Below are 23602 nucleotides of genomic sequence, written 5' to 3' on the forward strand. Positions count from 1 at the left end.
GCGTTTTCTACCTGTGGCGACATCAGTTTGTCACATGACTTTTCACAGAAATATTCTCAACGATAAACGTTACTAAGTGAGGCCATCGCTAGTAGCAACTGTAGACACGGATGCATGCAATGTTTCTTACTCACGTTACGGCTCCTTTTTTCTCAGTATGCTACATGAACTTTTCCGGCATGTTATATTTAAGAGTTTATTATTTGTTGTTTATTATTGTTTGATGTTTAATGCTTAATATTAATGTTTTATTCATTTCAGTGCCGCTCCGCCAACAACAGCGTTCACGTATGTATCTTTAGTCGCTTACTTCTTGGTAACTTGTACACGTTGTTCTTGCACGGCATAATTATGAATAATAATTTTATACAAATAAATATTTACTGACAAGTATAGTGTGTGAAATTTCTGCTCGAAATGCAGAACCCTAATTCTTTATCATTTTTTTTTTTGAGGTAGAGCCAGCCACCAATGGGGTCCTTGGTATTGCAAATAATTTACCAACGCTGCACATGTATAATAAATAAAAGATTATTGAGTTGTTTAGAAAATTTACATTACTCCGTGAGAAAAGCGATAAGGTTCCTTGGGAGAACTGCGTTAGGAAAGTTTGCGAGGCTTATATACCACGCTGAAAATACATGTACTAGCCATTTGTTTTACCTAAATAACACTATACTTACAATAGGCGTTTTTCACTGCCTGACAAATCGGAGCACTTCCGCACTAAAACCATTGCTTCAGAGATGCTATCAAAGCTGAAATATGGAAGAGGATATAACGCTGCTGCTACGTAGCCTACGCAGTCACCCCTGAAGAAGGAACCAAGTCAGTTCCAAAACGTCGGGTTTCTTAAAAACTTTTCGTTGGAGCCTATATAATCCCCCAGTTTCATACTCTACCAGACAGACTTCTGTCGAATGTTTACATTCAAGCTAAAGTATAGATGAATCTGTACTCTTAGAGTCATGAAAATTTTTGAACAAACAATATCGATAGAGTAAAAGTTTTGGCGAAACCCTCCTTTGCCAAAAGAAATCACCTTGCGGTAGCGTTATATGTAAAAATGTTTGGGTACTCAGTTCTTACGCCAAATACAACAGAATCTGTAGCTGAAGAAATATTTCGTAGCTTTACAGTAAAACCTTTTGATTGCGGGTGCTTGTTACTTTAGAAAGTAGAATAATCTGAACGTGTTCTCCACAGAGCGCTAGCCTAAATGTTGCTTATTTAAATGAAACAAGTAGATATTTGATCCCAACTGGCAGCCAACCCAGTTCATTTGGATGTTCGTGGGATTGTGATGAGCGCGAAGAGCCTTAATGTAAAGGCGCCAAAAGCGGAAAACAAGTTTATATGCAACCAAAACTGAACGGCACATTCCGTACCGCTGAGGTCACCTTCACAAACCGTACGTTAGAAACAACAAAGCGAGGACACTTGATGCCTCTTCAGGTTTACCACCGCTCCAAGCCTATTTGGCCGAGGGTGTTCGAAAAGATACGGCAGCCAACCTGAATGGTGTTCTGGTGTCTGAGGCATCATCCGTTACAATTTTTTTTATTTCCCGGGGGAAAATCTGTCGTCACATTCGCACAGTGGTGGCGGAGATAGAAATAAAGATGGTTACATACCACAAAGGCTGCATGATGACGAGATTATCGCTTTTAAACAGCTCTTTGCAAAACAGGTGTACAACTTACTCTTTCTTGAGGAAAAGGATTGTCTGTGGACGTTTCGTGGTTGTTTTGTTGATACTTCATATATTTCGGTAATGATGAATCCTGAATAAACTGGCTTTTACGACATTTTAACCAAAATTAGCCAAGATGTTTGCAATATGAATATATATTGGTGTACTACTTCTATCAAGGGCTAAGGGTACTATGTTGTTTATGGAATCTCAAGTAGTGACGTGACATGACAACACCTTTAGTGAATAGCCCTGAGGAAAATGATGAAGGGAGGCCTATCAAGTCTATGTCGCCAGCCAAGACAGAACCGGGAGGTTCTGCCTCAGCAGAACTTTCGGGACCCTAAGCAACAGCCCGGGCTCGGTGGGCATCTTGTCGTTGAAGTGTGATATCAGAACTCTGAAGAGCTTTTTTCCAAACCGAGAGGTTCTGTATCGGCAGAACTTCCGGGACCCTAAGCAACAGCCCGGGTTCGGTGGGCATCTTGTCGTTGAAGTGTAGTATCAGAACTCTGAAGAGCTTTTTTCCACTTCATCTGATTGTGTGGACCAGAGCGCACGTTCAATGGCAACGGCCAGAAGATATAATACAGAGAACAGGACTTGTGCTCGCATTTAGAGAAAGACTGCGGCAAGTTATGGTCAATACTCTGCACTCGGGTTGGAACACGTTCGCGTCTGAAGTAACCTGAACATGACCGACTGTGCCCTGTTCATATTTGAAGTACAGGAAGCGAAGGTCATCCTGCATATTAAGTAATTAGATGTAATCTCCTGGATTGTGGATAGTGGTAATGTTGAAGCACAGTCCAGGAGAGGAGTTGAGGCTCTTTAACAAGCCTAGGGCATGAAACCTTGAGCTAAAGAGTAATACCACATTACTCATTCGGATTACTCCCCGCGATATTGAAGTCTCCTTCGACACGTGAGCCGGAAATCAGGGAATGTGATCTTGTCTATTATCATTGTTTGCAGAGTTGTGAAAAATTATGTTAGTCGTGGGCACATTGAACACAATGTTCCTACGAACAAAGTGTTAGTCGTGGAAACATTGGACACACATATGGCCAAGGCCATCGCAGTCTCTTCCGCCACCTTAGCGTCGTTCATGCAAATGTATGCTATACTCATTAGCTTTCCACGCGGGTCCACAACTCATATTGCAAGCTTGTTTTCCTGCCATATTCGCAGCGTCGTGAAAAAGAACTTTTTCTAGATGACATTTCTCGATACAGGTTCTATCATTATGCCTATATTTTATTTAACAAAATATTTTGCAGTGAAATATACATCTGCGGTGAGTGTGTGTTAAATCTGTCAAAATTTATGTATACTGTAAACGCACCTGTTCCAGATAAAGCTTATGAGCAATAAAATTATTGCAATGTAGTGACCTCGGCGGTTTCGAATCTATAATTTGTTTGAAAAAAAATATTCAACATTGTTCTAGCCTATATACCTTAACTTGCTTACCAATTTATTTGTAATATCCAAATGGTGCTTCATTACAGAATTGGCCGAAAGACTCTAATAAAAGTGTAAGTCACGAAAATGTATTACTTTTACATTTCCCATTGGAACAGTTTCTCTGCGAAACAAAAGCACTTCGGGTGTTTCGACGTAGCTATCTGTTAATGTATGTTTATATTAACGTTGCTGTCGCCATTTGGGGTTTTTTTAATATGACCTCTTTGACTTGTTGCATGCACAAAATGGTATGACATGGTAAGAGGTTTTGATGAATATAACAGTCTTATCATGACATAAATAACCAAGAAATTTTGTCACGTCTTAAAACCCTCTGTCTTGTACACGTAGCACAAAGAAGTATAGTCTTGGCCAGGGTACGCATTTACACGAGACAGGTGAATGAAAGTTTAGATAAATTTAAAAAAAAAACGGCTGGGACATACAGTTATTATACCAGAGAGCCAAGTTGAGCCTTGAAACTGCTTTCCAAACAGAGAATTTTCGTGGCTGCAGTGATAGCTGTACAAGTTTACATCAAAACAATCAACACTATATTTGTACACCTCTGACACTGGCATCTTGTAAAATATGTTACTCGAGATTGTGCGTTATATCGTAATGGAGTTCAATCAACAAAACCCTTATATAGCTATAACACAGAAAGCTGTAATGAAGCGTTGCTTAACCCCGAAGGAATAAGATAACAAAACTAAAATATACCTTTCATCGGTGGTGTGGCGTTTTCGTAAGCAGCAATTTTATCTATAGTTGTGTAAACTTGATCCCAAAAACAGCTGGACGTGTGATCGTTAGACGCATTTGGGCTTCTGCATAGTCAATATGTCTTGACTCAAACTCAGTGTGGTCTCTATGACTGCAGGCAACCAGTTCTTCGAAGGTACTATACCTTGTTTCATGGGTCTTAACACATGCCGCGTTCTATTACCGGCGTGAAAACTATATGTTTTATTTCGTGGTAGTTAATGTAGGGAAACTCGGTTCCATGCACTTTTGGAGCCTATAAGGGCTTTCTTTGTATGTCAAAAGCAAACATGACAGATTTCAGGTTTTATTCATTCAATAAAATTACAGGTATTTACAGAAACTTATCACTAACTGCACATTGCTTCGTTTTTGCTGAGAATATGAGAGTGAGTTTTTTCATATTGTGGTAAGTGAATTAGACAAATTTGTGAACAGCACACCCTACAACTTGAGCACGGTTGGGATATCATATTTGCGTCATGGCGCCAAAAAATTCACTTTGTTTCGATAATACATATGTATTTGCTCTAACGTGGCTACTGCGGCTACGTGAGGCCCCACTTCAGCCAGTTTAGTCACCCCAAGAGGTCTTTGTATTCTGCGTTTCTGGTAAGTGCGTGATACCCACAGTACAGCGCTCACAAAGACACATTGATGCGCCTTGTAGAAATTAAAGAAATACGCCAAAGAAAATTACTCGCCGGACGCTTCGTCATAAACCGATACCCATAAGATGAATGACCTATATAACCTGTCTCGGAAGCTAATTATTAAACAGAGTATTTGGGGCTTAATTTGAGGCCAGTGAATGGTGGGTATCTAAAATGTTGATGATCGTCTGTGTTTGCTTCGTCAGTTGTAGATAGTAATGATTGCAGAATGTGCAAGGCTTGAATTAGGAAATGCTCAGACGCTACTCTTGTGAAAAGCATTGCTGTTTCAAAAAGCTATAATACTGAATTTTATTTATTCGACCTGCTTGTGAAACCAATTTTAATTTTCAGTTTTCTGTGGTGCATACTTTAAGTGTCTGTACTTTTATTACCCTCACTTCTTTCATTTTCTTTTTTACAGAACAGACGAAAGTTACTTTGAAGTGGTAAATGACGGTGGCACAAAAATTGTCCTCAAAGATCCTGATCACCGTACGTGTCGACCTATAATTAACTGTATATATGTAATCATATTCTCGATTAGCTCCATCACGAATCATCAAGCACTAAGAAAGTCCTCCAATTGATCGTCTGAGTCACTCCCAAGCATGTCCACCGGTTTTCACAAGAAAGGAGAGAATGACTATATTGAGTGATTTAATTACTAGCCGGAAATTCTGTATACCACACAAGAACTGGTCACATATCTAGAGATCACGTAGCATGACTCACGTCACATCTCCTAACATCTACATTCGGGGCTAAAGATAACCTTGTAGACTTCGCATCCCCGTTCTAGGCCAAAGCGGGAAGATTCTCGTTGTTATATATATATGTATATATATATATATATATATATATATATATATATATATATATATATATATATATATATATATGTGTGTGTGTGTGTGTGTGTGTGTGTGACGCTACGATGAATGGGCGACGTGGCCTGGCTCATACGCCATGTTTATTTCTGTCACTTCTTCCTTCTCGGCTTCTACCAATCATCACTTCATACGTCACACGATTCCCCCTCCCCCCGAAAGAAGGCATGGATTACGAACAAGGAAAAGTACACAAGGAGAGGTTGAGAAGTCACAAATGTCAAAATGCACAATTGGTTTCATGGCCCCGTGGTGTTCCGTAAACTCGCAAAACTTCAGGAAAGAGTGCAGCAGTCCGGTTAACGCAGGAGTTCTGGTGGGCGAGGCTGATGGTTGCGTCCTGGATAACACAAGAATGCTTTGGACGTGGAGATACCGAAAATCGCAGCCCGAATTCTTGTGAAGAACAAACGAGGTTCGAACACCTTGCAGAATGGACAGTTCAGATATCGTAGGCATCGAATTCTTCGTCGTGGCACAGGTCGTGCAGGCAGCTTGCGTGCGCGTTGATCGAGGTTGATTGGGCGCTGCCTGTGTTTCTGCCGAGTACAAGGGGTGCTTTTGAGGCTTTTGGAAATTTTTCTATGGCGATGTCGCAGATGGTTTGATGGAAGGCACATTCTTGATCTATGGTGGAGAATGTATCCACCACGATGGGCCTTTTTGCAATGTGCTTCAAGCCTTAAGAGTGCACTCGATGAAGTTTTGTTTCGCCGTTCACAATGTTGAAGTATGCGTTGACGCTGTAATTTCTTCGTTTCGTCAACTTGCTTGTGGTGTGACGTTGATCGTGTTGCGCCAGGATTCTTAGCGAGTCCTCCGCAGGCTTCTACGACGCCAACCAATGCAACTGTTTCCGGCGCAAGATAATGTGGCGGGTTTGATGCACTTGAATCTTCTGTATTTTTAAACCGTTCATTGTTGGTCGTTGCCTGAAGCGTACTTATGTCATCAGAAGTCGCACCTGCGGTTTTGTTTTCATTATATGCAGTGAGGTTGTATACTGGATTCATGTCGCTTCGACCTTGTGACTGATGAACACTCGACGCTTCTGAAGAACGCTTTTCTTCACAAGATGCTGATTGTGAATGCTTCTGTCTCTGTGGAAGTGCTGAACTGAATACTTTGAACAAATGAGATTCCTGTGAACATTCGTTGTCTGGGTTGAGTTTGTGCGGATTTACCAACTCGTCATGCGTAAATGCTACGATCTTGTGAGGTGCTTCATCAGGTTTATCAGTAAAGTTGATGACAGGAGATGGAACTGCTGAGCTGAATACTTTGAACGAATGATGTTTCTGTGAACATTCGTTGTCTGGTTTGGTTTCATGTGGAGTTACTAACTCGTCATGCGTAAATGAGGTCACGCGTCCGAAGCCGTGTGGGCCATGTGTGCGACACGAAGCATCAAGTGATTCGGGTTGTTCAGTAATACCTGAAGTATTATGGTGCCGTAAATACATTGGAAATGCCGATTTATTTGCCCGTGAAAAATCCAACCGTAAGTCCGGTCTTTCGGCAAAATGGTCTACATTCCTATCGGCATACGGTGGCATTACCTTCTCTGCTGCGACGTGCAAGTCCCTAGTTGGTGTTGTAATGCGTGAAGTGTATTTGGACGAGTCATACGATGGTACAATGGTGGAATGTTTTCTCTGAGGTCTCGTTTGGGAAATAGGCTTACTGCGGGAAGACTTCGCGTAACTCTGATGGGCGAGTTGAAAAGCTTTCCGCTGATGGAGTATGGACAGGTCTTCATCGTATTCATTGAAACGGCTGATCATTTCTTCTTTGATCTTTTTCCAAGACTCATCGTTCTCGAAGATGTGGGTGAGGTAAAACTTGAATGCCTCACCTGAGATGTAGTCGGTGAAGTTTATGATCATCTCCCGTTCCGACCATGATGCAGCGGCGGCATGGAGCTCGAACAGGTTGAACCAGTCCTGTACGGGTCCGTCGTCCGCTGATACGGTGTACTTAGGGATGTCAAGGTCTTCTGATGCTGCTGTCATGATACTTGGTGGTCTTGGTGGTCCGCGTTCGGTCACTGCGTCTCGCTGAGGTCTTCGATGATGATGGCCGGGCGATGAAGTGGTTGCGAGGTCTTCATCCTGTCGACTTGTGTGACGCTACGATGAATGGGCGACGTGGCCTGGCTCATACGCCATGTTTATTTCTGTCACTTCTTCCTTCTCGGCTTCTACCAATCATCACTTCATACATCACTTCATACGTCACATATATATATATATATATATATATATATATATATATATATATATATATATATATATATATATATATATATATATATATATATATATAAATTGCGGCCATGCGTTATGCACTTCTCATATATGCTATCACACAATCATCATCATCATCTGTCTGGGTATCTGTCCTCATCTTCACTGGGTGTCGCCACCATCATCACCGTGTGTGTGCGTGCTCTGTCTCAGGCTGCACGCTGCTGAGCCCTTGGGCTGCATAAACGCTGTCACAACCCAGACGTCCGAAGCATTGTGGGGTTGCTAACACTACCTGTAAAGTCGTCTGCACCTCGTGGTGCTCATGTGTTTTGCTTATAGACCACATTTAGGGTTCAAACCATAGAGCGGTAGATGACGTTGTGCTAACGAGTGTTTATATATATTATATTGATCATGCTTAGCGTGGTAGCGCTAGCAGTGAAGCCTGGCGGCGCTGCTGGCTAGCAGCACACGAGACATGAGCGATTCTTTCTGGTGCGTGGCGGTTGCCGCGAACGATTCTCTCTTGCGGAGGGTCTGCGCTGTACGGCATCGGCGTTGTCTACCGTGAGCCACCGTGGTGAGTCGATGGTTGGCGTGGACGCCTTCTGTTTGTTATGATGTAGAGTGTTGTGAAATATCGTGTAAGGTTCTTTAGTGTGTTCACCGCAGCTAATGTGTTTTTATTTGGCTGATGATATCGTCATTCAGAAGCCAAGAATGGGAACAGTTAGGGATAAGAGTCAATGGAGAATACCTTAGTAACCTGCGCTTCGCCGATGACATTGCATTGCTGAGTAACTCAGGGGAAGAATTGCAACTCATGATTACGGAGTTAGACAAGGAGAGCAGAAAGGTGGGTCTTAAAATTAATCTGCAGAAAACGAAAGTAATGTACAACAACCTCTGCAAGGAGCAGCGCTTCGAGATAGGTAATAGTGCACTTGAAGTTATAAAAGACTACGTCTACTTAGGGCAGGTAATAACCGCAGAGCCGAACCACGAGATTGAAGTAGCTAGAAGAATAAGAATGGGGTGGAGCACATTCGTCAAGCACTCTCAAATTATGACAGGTAGATTGCCACAATCCTTCAAGAGGAAGGTATATAACAGCTGTATCTTGCCGGTACTTAGCTACGGAGCAGAAACCTGGAGACTTACAAAGAGGGTTCAGCTTAAATTGAGGACGACGCAGCGAGCAATGGAAAGAAAAATGGTAGGTGTAACCTTAAGAGACAAGAAGAGAGCAGAATGGATTAGGGAACAAACGAGGGTTAAGGATATCATAGCTGAAATCAAGAAGAAGAAATGGAAATGGGCAGGGTATGTAGCGCGTAGACAGGATAACCGCTGGTCATTAGGGGAACTGACTGGATTCCCAGAGAAGGGAAGCGGGTTAGGGGGAGACAGAAGATTAGCTGGGCAGATGAGATTAAGAAGTTTGCGGGTATAAATTGGCAGCAGCAAGCACAGGGCCGGGTTAACTGGCGGAACATGGGAGAGGCCTTTGTCCTGCAGTGGACGTAGTCAGGCTGATGATGATGATGATGATGATGATCGTCATTCTAAAAGTAAGTTAAACAAATGCGTTGTTTGATTCGTGTCAACCGTGTCGACTGTGTCCACGTGTTATTAGAGCAGGTGCTCTCATTACGATGCCGAACACTGACGCCCAATATGGGGAGCCAGATGAAAGGCATCCGGCCTATGCATGGCTGGCGCAGAAGCCCAGGCAATGTTCCAGCCACACACAGTTGTACCATGCAGGATTAACGTCCCCTTTCCGCAGTTCGAGTCATCGCAGCTACACGCGTTCAGGCGAATAAGGCAACAGGCTAGGTCAATAAAGCAACACTCTATTGCTACGTTAGCCATAACGCGTAAATGTCGCGTACAGAGAATATCCACTCTAAAAATCACCGCATACCCACGGAGTGATTGATGATAAGTGGGGCGAAGTGTCCGACAGCCCGTCCGTGCTTCCGTCGGTCCGTTCGTTCTTGTTTCTGTCTGTCCGCCCGATCATTCGTGCGTCCATCTATGCATCCCTTCATCTGTCCATGTGTCCATCTGTGAGTCCATCCATCCATCCATCCGTCTGTCTGTCTGTCTGTCTGTCTGTCTGTCTGTCTGTCTGTCTGTCTGTCTGTCTGTCTGTCCGTTCGTGCGTGCGTCCGTCCATCCGCGTGTCTATCCATCTGTTCTTCCATCTGCTTGTCTGTCTGTCCTTCCGTCCGTGTGTCCATATAGTGAATGCTCCAAGCACCGCCATCTCTCATCTCGCTTCCCCTGTGGCACATACCCACTCTAGAGTGGGTATGTGCCACAGGGGAAGTGATATATATACATACATACATACATATATATATATATATATATATATATATATATATATATATATATATATATATATATATATATATATATAATTCCGCACAGACCAGTTCATGACATGCGGTTACCGAGTCCTCCTCCCTAAAGCAAAGGCTTTGTTTGTTTTCCTTCATTAGCACATATTGATTACTATGAAGATCACCCACCGTTTCGGCTAGCAGCCGAATATGAAGTTCTTCTTGTTAAAGAAACTTGCTTGGTGGCTGCATTTGGCCCAGTGAAAGATGGTAAGTATTTCTTATACACTGTTTTATTGCAATCAAGCCCGTGCCAACACCAATGGCTGCATTGATTCAGATTTTGTATATATGTCCCACCGCAGTACAGAAGAGCATCAGTGAGTTTTTGTAGTTTCAGAATTGTTTCAGAAATTTTGATACTGCGGAGAAAGACATAATTTACTATAGAGCCAGGATGTCGGTCTGAGATAGTTCACTCTAGCCTGCTATTAAGCTCTGGGTAAAAAACCCTGGGGAATGAAGAATGAAAAAAAGAAGTGATGAAGGTTGAACGTAGGAAGATGAACAAGTTGTGCGAGTACATAATATTGAAGCCGCACTGAGGGTTCGATAGAGTATAGTGTCCATTGCTGTATTTTTTAAAAGCCTGTCAGAGCCCTATAGAAGCCTTTCATGTTGTCTGATACCACATTGCCGACAGAATGCCCCTCACTAAGCTTACATTGCCGACAGAATGCCTCTCACTTGGCTTTCGTACATAACTTACTCGTAGCTATGAAGCGAGCATTTCTTGTTGCGACACGTCAGGTAGGCAGTGACAAATTATGCGCTTCGTTAATTTGCACACTTGGTAGCATTCAAGTGGCGGTCAGCCTGTTTTCATGGTGGAGGACGTGTGCGTAGCGGCAAGTGAGCGCAACACCCAGGTGAATATGGTATTTCAAGCTGGAGTTGGTTTCGTTCAGTTTATCTAGGGCATGAAAACTCAACTTAGGATCTATTTCTCGCGGGTGCCAGTATCGATGGTCTGGCTGCGACCAAATAAGACCTTGTGTACTCTTGCATGAGAAGTCTCACTGAATAGTTCACGGCACTTCTAGATTACGGCACTTTAACTTCAATGAAGGCGTTATACACAGAAGATTGATTGATTTATTTGTGGGGTTTAACGTCCCAAAACCACCGTATGATTATAAGAGACGCCGTAGTGGAGGGCTCCGGAAGTTTCGACCACCTGGAGTTCTTTACCATTCACCCAAATCTGAGCACACGGGCCTACGACATTTCCGCCTCCATCGAAAATGCAACCGCCGCAGCCGGGATTTGACCCCGCGACCTGCGGGTCAGCAGCCGAGTACCTTAGCCACTAGACCACCGCAGCAGGGCTCACAGAGGATCGGGCTTTTGCGTCAGCACGCTGCTTACCCGCCAGTCGGTATCCATTGTAATTTGGTTGCGTGACCATTCCTCTACGTGAAATGCGTTAATGATTTATGAATCTAACGTAAAATGTTCATGTTTCGAGCCCTAGTCAAAGCCTTGTAACGTGGACTCTGAGTCAGACAGAAACAAATAATAAGTAGTGAATGGCCTAAAAAACTGAATGGCTTTTGAAATAAAACTATTTATGCAGCTCTTAAAGATGACTTTTGGTATAACTTGCACTTCCAAAATATAGCCAAATGATGGATCACAAGTACTACCTCCAAATCACTTGAAGTCACGAACTCATCATGGTATGAGGCAATAGAATTGTCATATCATTGAGCGAAATGCACAAAACTGAATAGTCTAGTACAACACGATGCTTTTTTGGTTATTTATTGGATATACAAGACTGGTCGCTTTGTCTGTAGGAAATACAAAGGATGTTATGCGAAGATGAAGGTCTACACGAAGATGTTCAGAAGACAGGCAATTCTCTACGAGATATGTACGTGAATCGTTTATAGTCTCAGAGGATGCCGTACGTTTGAGAGTACGTGAGCTTTTTGTAAAGCCGTGGACAAGTTAGCTGGTGCAAAAATAGCAAGCGCACTGAACCCATGCAAAACTAATACCAAAGATAGTTTGGCAAAGCAAACTGGTCGAAACACTTACTATTCATGTAGACTGAAACGGCACACTTTTTACAACGTTTAAATATTATGTAACAGACAGTGCACCTCAATCGTTCTGTTAGTTCTTAGGAAAATGCATGTTTCATGCATGTTTCATGTCGGTACAGGCAATTACTACGTAAATGGGCACTCGTATAGCCTTAACGACAACTATCACAGCATCTTCATCCTCAAATAACTTTCGAAACAGCATTCTTTTGTACAAAACACTTGGGGAATTTTGTGCGGTAACATACAACACAAGTCAGCTATGGCAAGTAGAGTGGAAATTGAAGCAAGCGAGACGTGTGTTTTTGCGCTCCGCCCTTTCAATCATCATCTCTCCGTGCTCTTTCGCGCGCAGCCCTCTTAAGGGCTACAAATGGCACGTAAGAGAGGCCATTGGAAGAAAACGCAGCAGCAGAACGCCGTCACGGCAACCATGGCGTCGACATCGGTGCCCACGCACCAGCAGCAGCAGGCACAGCCGAAACCTGCACGCCCTAGAAGAAAACCCGGCCTCAGGAGAACAGCAGCCATGACACTGCAACTACCTCCGCGGCTCCCAGTGAAGGAAAAGTGAACACTAGATATTCCCCCTATCCAACCACGACCATGGCTTTCCGCAAGGAAACCCCCTCTCACAACACCAGTGGCTGCCGAGGAAACGGCGACGTTCCCAACTGCGCACGTGCCTACAAGCCCTTCTACACGCCCCTATCCAACCATCAAGGTCTCCAAGCCGTTGTAAATATTTAATTCTGGGTGACCGGGCTGCCATGATTATCTTACCCATCTGTCTGGCAGAGGGCCAACTTCCTGGTTGTGTCGAGGGATGCAATCGCCACTTTACTGTCTGGATTCACTGCCACCCAACGCTTGTGGTGAACTTAAGAGCAACCTGGTAGTGGTTGACACGCACCCGAACGCCGATCTGACCACCCTGCTCCAGATTGGGGCGGTGTGTGAGATTCAGGTCCGGGTCAAGCAGCTGTACCTGAACACCTGTGTTGGCATAGTCTTGGAAGTGGACCAGTCGAACCCCTTCGAGAACCTAGCGGCAAAGATCACATCATCAGTGACACTATCGGCCGGTGTTCACAGAGGCAATCGCCTCAAACTTGCTTCACGGGGATATCATTTACATCCTTCTTTATAAGCGAAGGCGGCCTGCTCATCCACGCCAGCCACGGCCCCTACCGTGTTCTGGCTTCACCTGCATCACGTAGGCGTGCACAATAGAATGTTCATTATAATCAAAAGTGGCTTGTCCAACTGGATCATTCGTGTGTGGATAGGCACTGTGTTGTCCCAAACATTTCAAAAAGAAACGGGTGTGCCGCTGGGTGGTGTGCGTAGTTGTACTCTTTTTACTATCAATATAAATTTTTCGCGTCGTCGCATTTCACGAAATATATTATATGGCGCATATGTCAAAGATGTGCAAGTAGGTTGTAAGGAATTTAGCCTTTCAATGTGTGAGTGAGTGGTGCAGCTACGTCTAAACAAGATGACAACATGAGCTCTTGAGAAAGTTTTCAGCTTTAATGCTTAAAAAAGTACCTGCGCCCTGTTTTCTCGGCAAAGAGGCCTTCATGCTGACTCAGATGTCTACTTTCAAGGTCAACTCTCTTTATGAAGATGAAGCACCAAGTTTTAGGCCTAATTCAGGATAGTAAGCTGACAATCGCATCACACCAAAAGCATAGAAAAAGATTTATTATAAAAATAAGGACTGTCTTAAACCTATCGTCACGCACCACGTGGGGTAGTGACAAAATGTGCCTGCTATGTCTGCACAAAAGCCTCATACGCACTCGCTTTGACTATGGAGCAATAATCTATCAGTCTGCAATTCGAAGCGCCTGAAAAATGCTTGATCCGCCCCATCATCTAGGCATTCGCCTAAAATCCGATCCTCGATGGCAAGCATCCAGGTGGATGAAAAAAAACGTGGCGTCATCTAGTCTGAAACCCATGGGATGGTTGTATGCTCTTCCTTTGTAGAGTACCAAGAATTCGAAATTGTTAATCACTTTTTCTGACCCCCTCTCCTTTACTTGTGCCTTTCGCCCCATACCCATAGAATGCCTCTACGTTGAGTCGAATGAGTGGTCACTCCTTATGCAGAGATCCTCAATATCATTTGTACTTTTCATGAAGGTGAATGCAAACAAGGATCACCTCTGAGACCCCACACCCCGAGTCGAAAGGCTGTCCTCCTGAACCCCTTTTCTGACCGCGTTTCGTTGCGACAGCCCTACGCACTTCTTGTAAGGGACCTGGCGAAAAAAAAAATGAGTGGGCCACTTCTCGAGCAGCACATGGTGACCCCCATGGCAAATCTACCGCCGAGGCAGTAGCATTTATTAAACTGTGGTGTGTCATTCGTGAAACTTGCAAAACACGCACCTCTTGCTCAAATCTCTACATACTTTCTTGAATGGCAGCACGAGTACACCTGTCCTGAGTTTTATACAGATGCATCTAAGCCTCACACTTCTGTGTCATACGCAGCCGCCGGTCGATCTTTTTCAAATGTCGGCATTCTGAACTGCCATACAAGCATTTTGACACATGAAGACTATGCAGTTCTTGTGGCCGTAAGACACAATAAACGCCAAATTGATAGACAGTAGTAATATATAGGCTGATTCCTCGAGTCTGGTAAAGCTTTAAAATAATAAAAACACAAAAACCTTGTCCTTCTCTCACTATACATAAAGTTATACGAAGTTTACATCCTTAGACAACATGCCATTATGTGCTGGATGCCAAGGTGCCGCGAGATTCATTGAAACGCGTTAGTGCATTAGCTAGCAACATCTTCCCATGAAAGCGCTGTCAACACAGCCATAGATGTACCTCCACTTGACCTGAAACCTTATCTTAAACGAAAGCTACGAGATTATTCGTAGCGATCATGGGACAGGCAGACACAAAGTAAACTTCCTCTTATAAACCAAATCTCGGCATTAGGCCGCAAGTATCAAGGTTCCGTCCCATAGAAATGATACTTGGTAGATTAAGAACAGGACGCACACTAAAGTCATACCTTTGTCCGGTGCCGATCCACCTCTGTGATAAGTGTGGCGAAGCACTCACCGTGCTATACATTCTTATCCTATGCCCTGAACTCGATCCCATCAGAAAAAAAGAACCTCCCATCCATCGTCCTAAAACTAGTGCTACTTCATCTATTGATGCTCACAGGCCACCAAACAGTTTTGAACCTCAGTGATCACTTGCGTTCTTAAAAGAAGTTCATGGCTTTCACGTCATATACCCAAAACACCCGTAGCCCGATCTTTAAAGAGGAACTGTGGCTGCAGTATTTTAGGGGCGAAGCTCTTTAGGGCGTGGGCTGTGCGTCCCCTGTAGCCTGTATGTAGCCACCTCTAGTTTAGTTCTTGCAGTGTTCACTAGATGGCGGTACCATCTCCTGTATGTCGCCTCCTCTCGTTTAGTTCTTGCAGTGTACACTAGATGGCGGCACCGTCTCCTGAATGTAGCCACCTCTCGTTTAGTTCTTTCAGTGCTCACTAGATGGCGGGACTTGTAGCTGATGATGAAAAGATGCAAGATGTTATAAACTAGACGGCGGTACTTGTAGTTGATGATGAAAGATGCGAGATGTTATAAAATAGAAAAGATGTCACATATGGCACGTGTCATTGGTTGAAGGCAATCGTTCGATTTAGTGCGGCGACGTACGCTAGGGGGAGCATTGTAATAAAATCGAGTAGGCAAAGTGTACGGAAGATTCATGGTTTACCAGGTTTTCCTGCAGAGCTTCGCCCACTCATCATCATTCACTTCGTGGATATGCCGGCACTTTTTACTGGAGACAGAACTGGCCTCCCTGCCTTTAGCCACAAAGGCCTTGAGGAGGCATCGGTGCTATTGTTCATCTTTCCACTGTATATGTCATGATTACTTGTAGCTCATTACGCGGCCAGGCGTCACATAACGCATCGTTGCGAGAAGTTTACTATCTATACACACCTTTTACGCTTGTTTCGACTGAGTTATTTTAGACCTTTACACAGTCACACTAGACCCTGTCATTGCAAAACTCGGACACCACCAGCACCACATAAGAGAAGTAACGCTCTTTGGCCACTTATAACCCTTGCACTGCAAAACTCATTCATCACCATCATTGATCCCGTTGTCCTGCGGCAAGAAGTATAAAAAACAAACGAGAAGGTGCTTGAATGAGCGTTTAAGGGAGCACCATTATCACGCAAACTGAGCTGCTGTAGGCCATCTGGGTATTTATTTAGAGACTGTGGTTGCAAACTAGAATTCGGTAACTGCACTGTTGTCGCGAAACATTGTCAGCAAGTAACACAAACGTTCATTAAAGCTACTCTAAATGCACCTGCGGGGTGACCTCTATGTTAGGATGCCTTCGGCTGCACTCACTAACAAAACAAATCGAGTATCCCGCCATGACGAAAGAGATTGTGCGTTTGTGCTGGGATGTTTTTTTTCCTAATAACACATCGAGTAACGCAATAGGTTGCGTGGTTTTACTATGGCGTGCTACTTGCAACTATATGTATTTATTTCCGCGTTTTTGCTAACAAAAGCTTCTTGGTGCCAGCGCTTTTTTCCTGTCCATCTCTGTTCCTTCCGTAGTTCCGCTGTTGCTATTCATTTTGCTGCGCTGCGCAAATATTTTGCCCGCGCTTCATGCTCTAGAGACACAAAGTGTGTTTTAGGTATGGAGAGTCACTGCAGTCGCATTCAGAGTTTCACTACTGAAAACAGAAAGGCACCGCTTCAGAATTTTTTCTTGTATTACTGCCACGGCCGTCGGGTAGAATTTGTGGAGTTCTTGTAAAGAGTTTCAGGGATGCCATTCCTAAATCTCCTTGTGCTGATGAAAACAACGTTAGAAAAAAGTTTACTAAACATATCTGGTCAGTTTATACTAACTCAGAATTCATAAATATGTTAAACTTCGAGTAAATTAAAATACTAAATGAACAAGCCTACTGGCCCTCGATAGTTTTATTTTTTCATTTAACACTCACGGTTTTACCTCATGAGTACGCTAAAATGGTAAGCAAATTATTGTTTTTTTCTTCATTGTACTTGAGTAAACATATTTTAAAATGCGAAATTTGTTCTAATCATCATGCCCATGTACCAGTTTATTTAGAACTTGTTGTGAAACAAATGCATGCGAAATAATAATAATCAAATATTTTCATAGTCAACTATACAAATGTAATCCTAAATGTCAAAGTCGTGTTTGTTTCTATCTCTTATAGAGCATTGTTTCATCGATGACTGTGTGTACAATATTTTTATTTCATCCATGTTTTCTCGCAGTTGACCGAATGTCTTGAATTTTCATTTGTTATGAGGAGCTGCCTATCTCAGTTCTTTTTGATGCCCGTATAGATGTGAACAATATTAATACAAGACGCCTTTGATAGCAAATAGGCACAAAATTTTAAGAACGTTGACACATTTCTGTCATTTTTAGTGCTCAACACACTTTCCTTTCAGGAAAGCGACATTGCATGGTATGGGGAAAGCTTCCAGATAACGATATAACAAAGAATGAATGTAACGATATACCATCATTGTGTGAAAACATGTACGATGTCTGGGAGACACCAAAAAGTGACCCTTGCCTGGTATACGACAAGCAAGAGGAATTGCGTAGAAAGAAATATCTCGAGGAAGAAATTAAACAAATAAATGGTGATGACAAATAGAGCAATCGGGTTTCATTCTTATCGGCCAGTTGTTCTCATTTTGGTTTTCCTTGCTTTCAATCAAATAAGTGCCTGAAATCATCACTACTGTTCGTTATTACACTCGGCCACCCCATGAAAGATGGACAAATTAAAGAAAGCCAGATTACAGCACTCCAGATCTTTCTCCGAACACAATTTCTAATCTGTGACGCATGCACAGCAAAGATATTGCAATACACGAAGTTCCGTAGGTCTCACAAGACAAAGCGATGCCTCTCATGCATCAGCCCTCCAATTGGCTTTGGTGTGCTTTAAAAGAGACGTTACAAGCTCTTGATCCGCTGTAATGACAAAGATCCCAATTGTGCATGTTGTCAGCTTTCAGAAACGCACGAATTCAACTTTCCAGCGTACGCAAGAGAACGCCAGCAACTAATATCTCCGATTGGGTGATATATCTGTCTAACATTAACCGAGGAGTTAGCGTAATGTTCTTGGCCTGACACCAGCAGTACAAATGTGGTTATAGGAGCCGTCATAGCAATCTTAGAAAAAAATAGACTAGATGCACGTCTTTAGAGTTACTCCCTGCATAAGAAGACCATATTTTCATATCCCTACCTTAGTATCGTCATCCATCACTATTTCGTTCCCTGTCATCCTCACTCAGGGAAGACTAGCAGGCGAGAAGAAACTGTAGCTCAGACTGACTTCTGCACCTTTCTTATAATACACTACTTATCTTTTAGCGAGTGTAGTCTGAATCTGAAGAATGCACAAACTGTTCTCCACCCAGTTTGGCAATGCTAAATGCTCTTCCTGGATTTATTCGGATTTTTTTTTCAATTTTTGAAGGGGAAAGTGTACCCCGTTGCACCCACCTTGATCACTTAAATCTTGATACAGTGCCCAACTATGGTGGTGGTAATAAGGTCGTTTTTGCCTCTGTTCGGCATTCACAATGTCTTTGCCCGCGCCAGTTCCTGCCCCAAGCATCACAGAACGTCTAGCTTTTACAGGTGTGTATAGGACGAAAGTAGCGCCAAGTTTTAGTAATTGGTCGTACACAATTTCATATGGGGAGATTTTCACTGAACTCTGCATACCTGTGTTATCTGCGTAGGCAGCACCATTGAGATGCTGTCATGAGGCAGCCCCACTGCATTTCTCGTTCTTGCAATACGGTGCCAATTGAACTCGTAGGATCTGCTTCAACCTTTGTGTCAGGCCCTTCGCTTGTGAATGGTAAGGGTGATGAAGTTATGCTAGTAGAATTAGTGTTTTGTCTGTCTCAGTAGTTCACTTGTGTCACTGGAATGCTGTCGCTACGCTATGCACCTTCGTCATCGTTACCATAATGCTACGCCTCACGCCACAATAATCATATAATGTTAAAATGGGACTTATGAAGAGTGATATTAAAATTAAATTACATAATAAAGACGTGTCATATGTGAAGTTTTAGGTTTGAAAACCGCACCTCGTCATTCTCGTGCACAGTTTCTTATCCCGCTGAGTCACACGCTCCGATTGATTAGAATAGACTAACAAGCTCATTTCTATGGGTGTGCGGCTGGACATAACCACAATACTTGATATTTTTACGCCCAGACGTAACCCCAGTGGCTCCTATTAGATCTAGTATACGTTTCTAGGCGTGACGTTAAACACCTATTTTTCCCTCTCACGTTCAACAAGCACAAAAACTGGTTCCGGCAACTAATTCAACTTCAAAGGTACTTCGCTATCAACTACTTATTGGTTGACAAAGTCAGCTATTGATTTTAAAAATACTGAGCTTAACACCATCAGGGCGGCCTTCCTTGCAATGCTATACGCTATAAGCAATACCTGACCCGTTTGAGTAGTAGTTTCAGGTGTGCCGCCAATATCGTTATGCAGTTCAGCGACGCAGCCAAGCGGTGAGACAACATGGCCACTTTTTCAGTGCCCTATTTTTCGTCATGGCAGTACAGGGCATGAAATTTGGCTGACCATTAAGCTTCGTCTTTAACATTACAGATAGATAGATAGATAGATAAATATATGTATAGGTAGATAGATAAATAGATAGATAGATAAATAGATAAATAGATAGATAGATAAATAGATAGATAGATAAATAGACAGACAGACAGACAGACAGACAGACAGACAGACAGACAGACAGACGCTCAGCTTCGTATATAAAACATATAATACACTGGGTGCGCCTGTTCTTGTCACTGCCCTTTTCTAAATTTGTACTGATATACTGACTTGCCATTTCCCGTAAAATGCTGCTCTTCTTAACGTTTTCACCTAGTCGTCGCCATCTCTCATTTCTATGTCACCCATAATGCTTACTCACCTCCATCATTTATCTCTATATATCACGTATTCGCATGAGTGTTATTGTCAGTCACCAGAACAGCAACTGAAAGTGGTCTAGAAATATGACCACTCCTGAGCCTCTAAGTGCGCAGAAAAAGAAAAAAAAACAGAAGAGAGAATTTGTCCCACGCATGCACGCGAAAAAACGCGAAAGGGCTTCGCGAAGCAAACAAGTGCAAACGCGGTTAATGACGGCAGGATGAATTCCCTTATAATTTCACATCCCACGCTACGCAATGCATACAAGTAGGGTTTCTTCGAGGAAGATATCCCACTCAAGCAATATTTATTTCCCGAAACTCCGCGTAGTCAATTTACGTATTCAAGAAAATTTGCATATTGTTATCCGAGAACTGAATAAGAAAACTTATGGGTTCTTTTAACTTTCTTTGTGAAATATATGCAAAAGCCTTTCGACATTTGAGCAGTATGTGGAATTTATGAACGGCATAAAAAAATTCAAATAATTTGTCTTCGTGCACTACCTCCCGTCCAAGCAGACCAAAATAGCCTTTTTGCAAAGTCGCAACATTTATCTCAACAATCGCAGGGATAGTAGCTATTCAGATAAGCCAGTTAAGCAGCACACATGACGTGCAACACTCCATCTTCCTTGGTGGGATGTGCTTGATTTGTTTTGTCCAGCTTTATTGGCTCCCTTAGGAAATATGCGTGTTCGCTTATAGATTGCAGAACGGTGAGCCATATAAAGAGCAACTCTGTGTGGGCTTGCGAAAGTATAAGCGAAAAGTATAGAATGAGCTTAAATTATCTTCCACGAATCACACATATTTATAGATTAAAATAGAATCTTCAAGCTTGAAAATAACCCATTAGACCGTGGATGATTAGAGAAAGGGAACACAACGATATGAATAAACACAAAATGAGGGAGATATATAGGCGGTAAATTCACTACAATATATGGGGGTGCACCAAGGTATAGATGTATTCGCACTTGCTTGTCGCACCTAAAAATTCCGCAGATACGACGTACCTAAGAATCAACGTTATGCGAAGCATGCACAGGGAAGGCGACCGTGTTGCATATTTTTTTATTGAGTGGCACGTCATGAAATGACGCTAAATATATGTACAAATGTTGCACGCACAGACATATGTTGAAAAGTTGCAGATGTTTATATGACCAGTTGTTCGCATTTGCGCAACAATGTGAACGGGAACATGCGTATTAGCAACACCAGAAGCTGATATGAAGTGCTGATGCTCTCGAAGATGCTGGCCCTGGACAATACCGCATAAATCCACTTCAGCACATGACAACCAACCACAATTGACGTTAACCCGACCGGATTTCTGTATTAAGGGAGTACATATGACATGGTAATAAAATTGGGTAGGCAGCACTGCAACCGCTATTGACGTTTCACGAAGATTATCCTCTACTTGAAAAGTAGTTCCGAAACTTAGTGTATCTATAGCTCCCACGTAAAATGCTTAACTTCCACGCAAAATGCTTGGGTTCGATTCCTACTGGGACCCTGAAATTTATTATTTGCACTTGTCGGGGGGTCAACGCTGCATATGTCAGGGTTTTCTTAACACTGCTATTCACTCTATGTCTTCGTTGACTCGACGCTACCGATGTCAGGTATGTCAGGTATTGCCTAATGTTAAAATTGCCTATGTGCATTCCTGGGCACATACTAAGTGCCAATCATCTGCAGCACATACCCGTATACCAGGGGCACATACCCGCCCATGGGTATGTGCCACTGCCGGTGGGAAATGTTTGATGACGTACGCAACGGGATTGTGACAATATAATGTCTTGACCATCGCGTCATATTCCTTATAACTATGTTACCCTCCCATGCTAATTTTAGTTCACACCAAGTTAAGGGGGTGACCACAAGAGCACCCAACGTAAGCCACTAGATAGATAGATAGATAGATAGATAGATAGATAGATAGATAGATAGATAGATAGATAGACAGATAGATAGATAGATAGATAGATAGATACGCTAAAAGTCCCCGAAGTCCGCTAAGAAATGCTTCACATACAAAACTATCATACCATACATAGTTCCACGAAGCGAGAAATCACGAGAAGGTGTAGTAGTTGAATCCGCTCGAGTTACCATAAATCACCCATGACAATGAATACTCACGCATGTAAATGGGTGCCAAGCGGTGTACACCGTGGGAGTCGTGGAAGGAGTGGTACATCTGTGTAGTGGGATCTGCGAACTTCTTGTGGGACAATTCTATGGTTGTCCACAACCTACGGTGTCTCCCGAAAATGAAAACCTCGACTAGGCACTGCTTCACTGTTAAAACAACAGCTACAAAAATATTCCGCAAAATTTTGCTCTCATAATATTATTATTATAATGAATACCTTAAGTTGTACGGCCCAAAAACACGATATGACGATGAGCGACACAGTAGTGGAGGGCTTCGAAAATTTTCACCATCTTGTGTTGTTCAACGCGCACTGTCCTCACTCAGACAATACCGGCCTCTACTTTTTCACCTCTAGTGAAGCTCAACCACCACGGCCGAGATCCCACACTTTGCTGACTCCATCGTTTTCTCCATTCGTTCGTTTCTGGATGAGACAACCGATTGTAGCGCGCCATGCCTGCGCTGATCCTACGCAGGAACGTGCCGTGGCTATTGCTCATAGCCGCTACACAGGGCTTGCTGTTCGAGCTTTCCGGCAATTTTATGATAAAGCAAACCATGTGATTGCAAAGATGTGTGATTAGTCATTGAAAATGTTGTCGAGCATCGGGAGATGCGTTGTAGAGCTAGGTAACACAATAGATTTCAACGTTTCAGTCTTAGCTGCTTGTTTTTTAGAACAATCGCACTGTAACAACAAAATTCACTTGCATTAAATGTATTATAACCATGCTTGCCTAAGCGCGCTTGGTACCATAGTCATTATAGTAGCAAAAAATAAAACTGCATAATAGTAGAACTGAAATATAAAGAGGCGGCAGCACAGCAAACCGTGTTTGTACATTTATTCAAGACAAATATTGTTTTCGCTAGTTTCGTTAAGGGCGAATGATGACCTTTGGATTTCACGTATATTTCGTGGGGTGAGTTCTCCTTTTTCTATTATATCACTCGTGGCTTCATGCCTGCGAGCACATTCGTTTTCTATTTCCGATGTATTTGACTACCCAAGTATTATACCAAGTTGTATTGAACAACCTTCACAATAACACGTTGGAACATTTAGCTAGCAAGCGATCATCATCAACAGAGCACGAGCGTGCGAAGGATGCTCTACACCGGCAAGACACGGAAAAGAGAAAACGTAGAAAAAGAAGCAGTGTGTTCAGACTTTTTCAAGCCATCAGGTAC

General features: G+C 42.9%; 1 protein-coding gene across 4 annotated transcripts in view; it reads left to right on the forward strand.

Annotated features, from left to right (window-relative positions):
• Positions 1–17906, forward strand: part of LOC142766947 (uncharacterized) — a 94182-nt gene extending 76276 nt beyond the window's left edge. For all 4 annotated transcript variants that reach the window (XM_075868145.1, XM_075868144.1, XM_075868147.1 and 1 more), the window contains 5 exons: positions 262–288; positions 3205–3231; positions 5003–5073; positions 10228–10338; positions 17694–17906. In XM_075868145.1, coding sequence (XP_075724260.1) covers positions 262–288; positions 3205–3231; positions 5003–5073; positions 10228–10338; positions 17694–17905 — 448 coding nt within the window. In that variant the 3' untranslated portion in view covers position 17906. The remainder of the gene's footprint in view (positions 1–261; positions 289–3204; positions 3232–5002; positions 5074–10227; positions 10339–17693) is intronic.
• The last annotated feature ends 5696 nt before the right edge of the window (positions 17907–23602 follow it).

This window comes from Rhipicephalus microplus, chromosome 7 (assembly GCF_043290135.1).
Source record: "Rhipicephalus microplus isolate Deutch F79 chromosome 7, USDA_Rmic, whole genome shotgun sequence".
NCBI lineage: Eukaryota > Metazoa > Arthropoda > Arachnida > Ixodida > Ixodidae > Rhipicephalus > Rhipicephalus microplus.